Below are 9,078 nucleotides of genomic sequence, written 5' to 3'. Positions count from 1 at the left end.
AAAAAAAAAAAAAAAAAATATGAATCTTCATAAAATCCAGGCAGTCATGTTTGGGAATTCCAAATATTAGTACAAAATCAAACCAGAACAATTTCCCTAAAGAGATTTATAATCATGCTGAGTGCATGAAGTGCAGTCTGAGGAGAAGACTCGCTTCTGCTAGTTGGAGGATTCTTAGCCAGGTCATACAGCAGATTGTTGTCTCCTGCTCATAGGCCGTATCTACTCTTCARATAATTGTAAGTCTTTACTCCTGGACACCTTTCATAAAGACCTAAGTCACATGAATATAAAATGAAAACGCGAAAGTGAATAGAGTTAGTTTTTGAATACTTTTTTTCCCCTTAAAGTTAATGAAATATTTTCTTAAATGAAATCAGTAGATTATGTCYTTGGGTCACAAATGGGTCACAGTTCTGGGGAAACTGCGTCCAAAATTACATCTCTGGCAAAGGTCTATGTATGAGAGTCACTTGGGTACCTTTTATCCGTCCTTGCTAACAGTCTGTTGCTTCCARTTTAGACTCTATGCAGTGTTTTTATATTGAATGAACACTGAATATTGAGTACTTAAAAGGAAAAGTGATGAACAGCTAGTACCAGACTTCTTTCTTCTTCCTCTAGTTGCAAAAGACACAGCCATTAAAGATCCCTTATTTGCCGTCATGGCATTAAACTCAGAAACAAGGCTCATCAGCAAAGAGATGTTCAGAAAACTCAGTGCAAGTCAGCTAATAGTATGATCGAAAGCCTGTTAGGTCCTGGGGAGATACTCTCATCTGGGATTAAAAGAGCTTGAATTCCTGCAGCATAACCCTTCCAGGAAGATTTCGGTTTGAAGTGCCACTCAAATGAGAACTGATCTTATCTGCAGTAGGGGCAGCTGTTGAGGCATACAGGCTCAAAGCAATGGTTAACTCTGAATAATTAAACAGACATGGCCATGTACAAAAAGCTTTAATTTGGAAGCACTAGCCTTTTTAACTGGTGGTGGTGTCGTCCACCAGGCCCTGGAGCCCCTCTGAGGCACTTAACACAATCACCAAGCTGTAAGGACGAGCTCAACTGCTCTGCACGCACGCATCACCCCCAAGGCTTCCCCAGCGCTCCTCCATCTTCCTGGAAAGGCCAGACCATCTGTCCAGGAACATGCAGAAATTTCCTAGGATAGCTCAGCTTGAACTGCATAGGAGCCTGGGGAAAAATTCATAGATATCTGGCTGCTGTGCAGAGTTTAATTAAGCAAAACGGTGACTCTTGCACAGAAAAGCGCCCAGCTGGTGTATGAGCCTGGCTGCAGCACGGCGTTCGTGGGTGATCRCCACCCTGGCTTGGAGGGAACAGGAGGGCTCCACTGCTCGCGCCTTCCGAGCTGGGGCATGACCAGGCTGGTTTTGTAGTCTGTGTTTAGGAGCCTTTCAGTCAACCTACGGCCAGCAGCAAGGCACGGRGGCGCTGCACAGTGGCACCCTGCCTCCGTCCCCCTTAGGGGTCTAGGAKAAAGTCCCTTCTTCGCCATGGCAGGTATTTGAAGCAGCACAGTGGGCATGTCAAAGGGCACAGTGACTCGCACTGATTTTACACGGCTGCAGCTGATGACAGAAGACAACAGGGAGCCAGACCTCACGAGGAGCAACCTAACTGTGGCACTGCCTTTGCGCTGGCTCCAATTTGCATGAGAAACAAACACCGAACACTGTGGGGTTTTGGTACTGTTCTATAAATATAACCTTCGCTCAACTCCAAGTACTTTGTTTTGTTATTTCCCCTTCAAAGCATCTGCTGTGTCCTACTGATGCCAAATGGATTAATTGTATACAGCACCCAATGAATAAATAAATAACAATAAACCCCTTTCATCAGAAGTGTATAGCCTTTTATCATTTGTCTGTCACCAGAAAAAGGAAAAGTAGGGGTAAAAAAAGGCCAAGTTCCCTAAAGTAACAGTGTGAAAAAAGCCCTTTTCCTCAAAGACTAGTTTTGATCAGTTTCTCTAATAATTTACCAAGATTACTGAGTACATTGATTATATACAGATTCTCCACGCTTAATTCATCCCCTTTCAGACCTCTCTTGCTGATGATTTAGCAAAGCAACAGAACAATCTAGCAGTGATTCTTGCTGTAATTAGCTGTGCCACATAATAGTTTATTTTAAATGTAAATCTGGGGGTAAAAACCAAACAAACCCACCAAAACTTCTGTGATTTTCATTAAATCAGACATGGAGGTATTAGGATGCAGTCTATAGCTATCAAGAAAAAGTCACTTACTCTTGGAACTAAAATGATTTGTTGTTATACCAGTTAAGATCTGTTTTTTAAAGACGCAGTTATATAAAACGTACACACAGATACGCATGGGTCAAGTTGGCTTAACACAAAATACAAAACACTCARAAATTAAGTTTGAAATTTTCTCTTAAAATACTTGACTTCACTTTTCTGCTGTAATACTTATGCTTTGTTTTTTTCTGAAGGCACTTCAAATTTSGTTAAATAACTTGAGTATTTGGTGACTGTTCAGATTCGAAAAAGGCCATTTGATCTGATCAAAACCATGGTCTTTTCTACCTGCTCTGAGTTTGATCACACATGATGCCAAGCTGGTCTGCCCTTGTCCAGCAGAGCCCTAAAGTACATGTTCGCATATACTCAGACGGGACTCACATTGCATCTAGACATTTCCAGCTGAGCTATCATCTAGATGCTCTTGGCGTTTAATGGAGAAACAGGCAAATCTAGTGTAAAATTCACCTTAGTGGATGGTAGGCAGTGCTAGAGAAATTTCTTGTACGCGAACCGCTATAAAGTAGATTTACAAATGAGACTTTAATGTCCCTGAGGCTAAGCATGGTGAAGCCAGCGTACGCAGCCGCGCAAGACTGAGCCCTGTCTGAGGACAGGCACGCAAGCAGGATTCTGGTCTTGGGAATATCTCGGTGAGGCCAGCATTTCAGCAGGGCATCTGTGTTAGTACTGAAACAAAAGCTTCCCCAAATTAAGCAGGAGTACTAACCAGTCAACATTCGCCTATTTAAAAAGTTTGTTCACCCCATCTCTGTATAGGAATAATCTAAATAACTAATATGAGTCAACGTATACGTTTTGGTTTCTTCTTACGTATTAAACTTAATTACAGTGGATAGTACCGGTAAAAGCAGTGCAGCTGCTTTAATATTTCAATGTATGTTTTAACATCAGACCTTACGTGATAAATTCTTAGGCAAAAAAAAAAAAAAAATCTTAACCGAGATATTCAGTCAATGCTGATTTGAATATGAGATTCTTGAAACAGTATACAGGTTGTGAATGCCCAGTTCTCATGAAAGAACAAGCATTTAAGAGTTCAAGTGCCTTGGTAAGTTTGACAATCTTATTTTGAAGAGTACCAGGATTGTTTAATAAGAAAGTCATAAATGGGAAAATAGACGCTCTTTGGGATAATTTATTTGTGATTAATTTTGACCAGTATGCATTTGATATTTTCTGCACAGAAATCAAATGTTAAAATCTGATATTATGTATTAGAAACTTTGTTTGGAAACCTGATGCAGAATGTTGTAATTTCAGATGCTGAGGCATAAGTGCTGTATCTATTTATTGATTAAAATATTGCAAGTAAAAAATATTTTTACTAGTTACCAGAAGTTTCCATTTCCATTTTCTCTCTGGAAAAAAAGAAAAACAGTAAATAAGTCTAATGACCTAGAAAAGGTATTCATTTTTAAAAATTGGCCAGGAAATAAAAAGAGAAGGAAAACATACTTTAGAATGAAAAACATTTCCAGCTGAGGACAAATGTATCAGGGAAAATGCAAAAAGATTACTAAAAGAAGGAAAGCTAAGATAACAGTAGATATGTTATCTTCTCTGCTGCTAAGGAACATGTCATCTACTGTTAATATTTAGTATATTCATACATATTTATAGAGGGCTATGTATTTAAATCATGTGAGAATACATCGGGAGATGTTTATTTTCTTAATGTCTTCAAAGCCCTGGATTGGCTCCCTCTACCGGTTTACATCAACTTTTTCTTTGGGATAAAGTGTGAGAGGATAACTCAGAGAGGAAATAGCTAAGTGGAGAAGAATAATGAGGGCAAGAGGGTGATAGGAAACAAGTAGAAATCTAATAAATAACTGTGATAAACACAACATAATGTACAGGAGTAACTAGATTTCAAGTATTTTTATTACTCATGTCTCCTAGAACAAGAACTTCAGATGAAATTGAAAGATAAGTGTCAAACCTATTAAAAACAATACTGTTGCTCTGTTAACTTGTTGCAATGAGTTCCCCAGATTACTGAGGGAGATAAGTTTTTAGTAAATTCAAAGCAATGATGTAAACAGAAAATTTTTATGACCTAGTAATTTCAGTATTTTAGATTTTAAGCTAACCCAAACCTAATGGGAATTAAGTAGTTATCTATAATCRTGTCATTCTAAGATTGGCTACTACAGAATTTCTTGTACTTTCCTTCAAAGGTATAACCTGGTACTAGTTGCTAGACTGGTAAGTCAAGACCATAATGACAGTTCATGGGATACAAGCCAAACCTTTAATTTCAGCTTAGGTTTCATGACCCTTTGCACGGAGAAWGGACAGAGAGGCCCTTTGGAATATGCAGGAATGATGTATCTTTAAATTGTCTGTTTGCCCTTTATTGGGATGCAACATGTTCTGAGCCTTAAAAGCTGTTGAAGTCTGCCACAGTTGTCTAGGTTGTTAGGGTGTTCATCCTTGTGTACAGCATTGGGAATCATGGGACTCCTTACACTAGTTCTTGAAGTGAGAGGGCAAAAGCCAAACCATTTTTATCATATAAAATAGGAATTGATGTTATTAATTATGTTATGTTATTAAAGCACGTTATATGCTTTTGTATTTGTGCTGTTTGGGTTTTTTTTGCTCACTCTTTTCTAACAAAGTACTCTCTGCTGGTTCTTTGCAGCTCCTGTGATTTCTGTGCCACCTCAGGACACCCAGAATTTCACAGGCAATGATATCATTTTTGGCTGTGAGGTGTCAGCCTACCCTATGCCACACCTTGAATGGAAAAAAAAGGGGAATAAAATGTTTCTGCCAGGCGATGACGCCCATATCTCAGTACAGGTAGAACATGGGTTCTCAGTGGGTCTTATGTTTGGGGATAAGAAGCAGGGGGATTGACTAATGAATTTCTCCTATGTTTGGTACACAGGCTAGTTTATCTGAAGGCAAGTGACAAGATACAATACTGTTGCAATAGAAAGACTCCCAATAGGGGCCCTGTGATTATTTAAAGAATTCTGATTTCAACTAGTGCAGTGAGCATTGCTTTGGCAGTTCAAATAGAAGAAACAACAGGGAGAGTACAATCCAAAGAAAAGATGGAAGCTTCTGTTTATGTATGGCTCTGGAAGAATGACTGAATACATAAATGGAAATGTTTAGCCTGCTACCTAAAGGAAAGTTCATTCTGGGAAATCAATTTGTTGATTGTGGGCAAACATTTTTCTGCTTTTGATGCAGATGCATAATTCTGGCAGATGTTCCCAGAAAACCAGAGCAGTAGTTCAACATCTCCTTTGTGAGATGCTGTTTCTGGAGACCTACCATTTGGTTTGTGCTCAGCCCCCGAGATATTCAAAAGGAAAGCAAAGAAATTTTTTTAATTTTATGAAGGATGCTGTTTTAATCTGAGGAAAAAGAGCAAAATTGCATTATTAGAGACTTCAAGCAAATCGAGAAATAGCTGTAAAGTTTGGGCTAAAATTAAATAACTCAAACTAAAATATTTTTAATGGAAATAACGTTCCTGAGAGAAGAGTTAACAAAGCCAGAGGTACAGGTAGACTGCAGTATGCCTGAAGCTAGCATCAGAATACCTTCTCCAATGGACAAAACAGAATATAAAGAGAGACTATGGATATGGGAATCCCAATGGATATGGGACACAACCTGGACAGAGGTAGACAGAAAAAGCTAATTAAAGAATCCCCTGGAGAACTAAGAGCATAAATAAGTTACTTAGAAATGTTTTCAGAGGCAGCATGAACACAATCAGAAATAGCAGACTTAACGTTGCTCAGAAACAAGGATGTAAGGAGCCACTTCCRAGTGCTGATCACCTCAGAGGCTAAACTGAATGTTGTTAACCTATCTCGTTAATAGAGTGAGCATGAGAACATCACTGTCAACATTTGTTAATTGTCGTATGTTACTTGTCTGAAAAGAAAGCTCATCCCTTTAGGAGGCTTTGGTGCGAGTYGGTTGAAATTGGATGTCAAGAAGGTTGAGAGCTTGTGCTATGTCATGCTAATACATTAAAAATTGGATGCTAAGTGTCAACTTGGTCAAGACCCTTGGCTCTGAACAACTCACCCAGGCCCATATACTTTTCACACTCCAAAGAAATTCTTGAGATTGAGAGAAGTGCCTTTGAAGCAATGGAGAGAAGTGGAGCCCAGATAAGACAGGAGGAATGCTGGGAAGTCGAAGCATCAAGAGGATCAGGAATTAGAGCACGAGGGTAGCGAGGTTTAAAAAGCTGCACAGGGGAAGCRTGAATTTAGGGGCACAGAGACAGCAGAAAGCTAAAATACATGGCAGCAGAATCAAATAGTTTGAGAATCAAAGCATGAYGGCAGTACAGGGTAAACAAAAGCAAAGGCTGGAACAATGTTTAATCCAGACACAATTATTCTGAAAAATATCATTTTGTCTCATAGCTACTTAATCTCAACTATTTTTTTTGTCTTCTCAAAGGCACGAGGTGGGCCTCAGAAGYATGGTGTGACTGGCTGGCTGCAGATTCAAGGCCTCAAAAAATCAGATGAGGGTGTCTACATCTGCCATACCAAAAATAAGTATGGTACAACATATGCCTCTGCAAGATTGAAAGTCATTGACGGTATTTGTTTTTTATTTGGACGTAAAGAATATAAAAATGCCTAAGTAAGACAAACAGCCAGCAAAGGGTATGGGTTTGTCAGAATTTAAATGAAGGATATGAGAAATAACCTAGAAGATTTCCATATTTGAAATTCAGTTCTAGGTATTTTTAGTCAGAAGTGTGTATGAATTCTGGAAAAAAAATATTGACGTTAATATTGTAATATTTTGCTACAAATTATACCATCTTCCAGTATAACAGAAAGCTGTGGCTTATAGCCAGAGAGCTGAGACAAGTATTATTCCCTTCTTCTTGCCCTACACAAGCCCTTTGATGTTAGTAGGAGCTCTGCACCCAGAACAACAGCTGTTGGAGCTGAGGCAGTCTTTGAACCATGGCACTTCTGCTCATCTGTTTACTTTTTAAAAGTTAGAAAGGAAACAGTTATTGCTCTTAACAATAGTGTTTGGAAAGATAAATGAAATAGCTTTGCTGTTGTTTTGCATTGGATCCAGTCCTGCAGGATAACATCCTACTGACTGCAGTGAAAACTAGGTTTGCTGGCAAATGCAGGATAAAGACATATTGTCTATATCTGCTTCCTAATGTAGGGTTTTTCTATTTATCAGCAAGCTTTTTTCTGCAAGTAGTTTTCAAAGCCTTATTGGCTTTGGCTGCATTTTTAGGTGCAGAGGATTTTTCGAGGACTGAATTCATAATTTACTAGTATTTGTAACTAAATGTGTTTTCAACATGTTAAAATGTGAGTGATGCAGAAATTTGGGACATACACCATGACCTTCACTGGTATGAGTCAAGCCATTGGATAGGTCCACTTTCTTTWAAAAATATGACTTTTCTAACTAATAAGGATTGAGGAACGTTGACTTTGCTGTCCAAACCCCAAATCCTACCTTCCTCTTCATTCATTTTTCAGCTAATTTAATCTGGAATCAATTATGTCTTGGTGTGCAGGTTCACCTTCCACATTTGCATTTACTGCCGGCAGTAAAAGTGCAAGCTACAACACTGATTACGACGCCTATTATGACCACTCTGAAGAGGAGGATGAGGAAGAATATGAATCTGGAGATTATGAAAATTGAAACTGTCTGTAATCATTTTTATACATCTGTTGTCCAATACCTTTCACATTCACTTATATTCACTAGTATAATCTGTGCTGTAAATGGCTGCTCTGGTAACACTAATATTCACCTGTGCATTCCACCTTTCTCAAAGAATTCAACTTGGGCTGAAGTATATTGTGCTACTTACCACAAATGAGAACAGATACAAGTTCATACATTTAGACTGTTAAATATAATTCCTAAACAAGCACCCGTCTATTCATTATTCTGAAGGGATCAACTTTTTATATTAATTTTTAAAATGATAAATTATTGTATTTCTTTAAAATATTCTAATTTCCTTACCAAAAAATGTCCATAGTTAAACAAAAAAAAAAAATACCTTGTATCAATTTGTTTTCTATAATGTACTAGGAAATATCAAGAGATGATTGTTTACATGGCAGCAAGTGTAAGTAGGAAGGCTGAAAAAGTCTTTAATCTCTTTAGTTCATGTTTCCTTTTAAGTTCCAGGAAGATTTTTCATTTCTTGAAATTTTCCATTTTTAATCTCATGAAGGGTGAATTATCTGTAATTTGATGTTTTACTTGGTTTARTTTTAATAGACACATGAAGCAATCACAGTCTTAAGTAGGTGTTTTACCAGCAATACTCAAAAATACACAGGAAACATTCCCTGTGCATCCACACTGATGAGCATGATCTCTTGAGTTCTTTCTATACCATTTCCCAAGCTAGTTCTAGTCGTGACTGCTCCTTCCCRGTAGCCTAGACAGTGATTCAAGATTTCAGATCATTATTTATGCTTTCATCAGCAGTATGTTTGGTGGGAATTACTGCMGTTTAAGGAAGAGGTGGCTGTTCCATAGCTCTGTACATGCCCTTCAAACACAAGATCTTCCTAACAGATCCAGTATTTGCCACTTCTGGACTGTCCAAGACTGTCTGTCCTGTTTATATTATTTCCAACCTGCGTGCATTCAGGATTCCCATATCCAACCACGCTTTTGGAAATACCAGAGAGAAAAGCAGGCATTATTTTCTTTCCTAAAACCACACCAGAATACATGCATATTTTTCAAATTGTGGCAATCACTTCAGCATG

The 9,078-nt window shown here is 38.3% G+C and overlaps 1 protein-coding gene across 1 annotated transcript in view; it reads left to right on the top strand.

Moving 5' to 3' along the window:
• Positions 1-8,016, top strand: part of LOC146598874 (kazal-type serine protease inhibitor domain-containing protein 1-like) — a 9,017-nt gene extending 1,001 nt beyond the window's left edge. The window contains exons 2-4 of the mRNA XM_085299572.1: positions 4,959-5,119; positions 6,755-6,899; positions 7,857-8,016. Of these exons, the coding sequence (XP_085155698.1) occupies positions 4,959-5,119; positions 6,755-6,899; positions 7,857-7,987 (437 nt within the window). The 3' untranslated portion in view covers positions 7,988-8,016. The remainder of the gene's footprint in view (positions 1-4,958; positions 5,120-6,754; positions 6,900-7,856) is intronic.
• The last annotated feature ends 1,062 nt before the right edge of the window (positions 8,017-9,078 follow it).

The sequence above is a fragment of the Rhea americana genome, unplaced genomic scaffold (assembly GCF_003343005.1).
Source record: "Rhea americana isolate MKP2758 unplaced genomic scaffold, rheAme1 scaffold_150, whole genome shotgun sequence".
In the NCBI taxonomy this organism is placed as follows: domain Eukaryota; kingdom Metazoa; phylum Chordata; class Aves; order Rheiformes; family Rheidae; genus Rhea; species Rhea americana.
The sequence above is the reverse complement of the archived record's forward strand: the minus strand, read 5'-3'. Positions and strand labels throughout refer to the sequence as shown.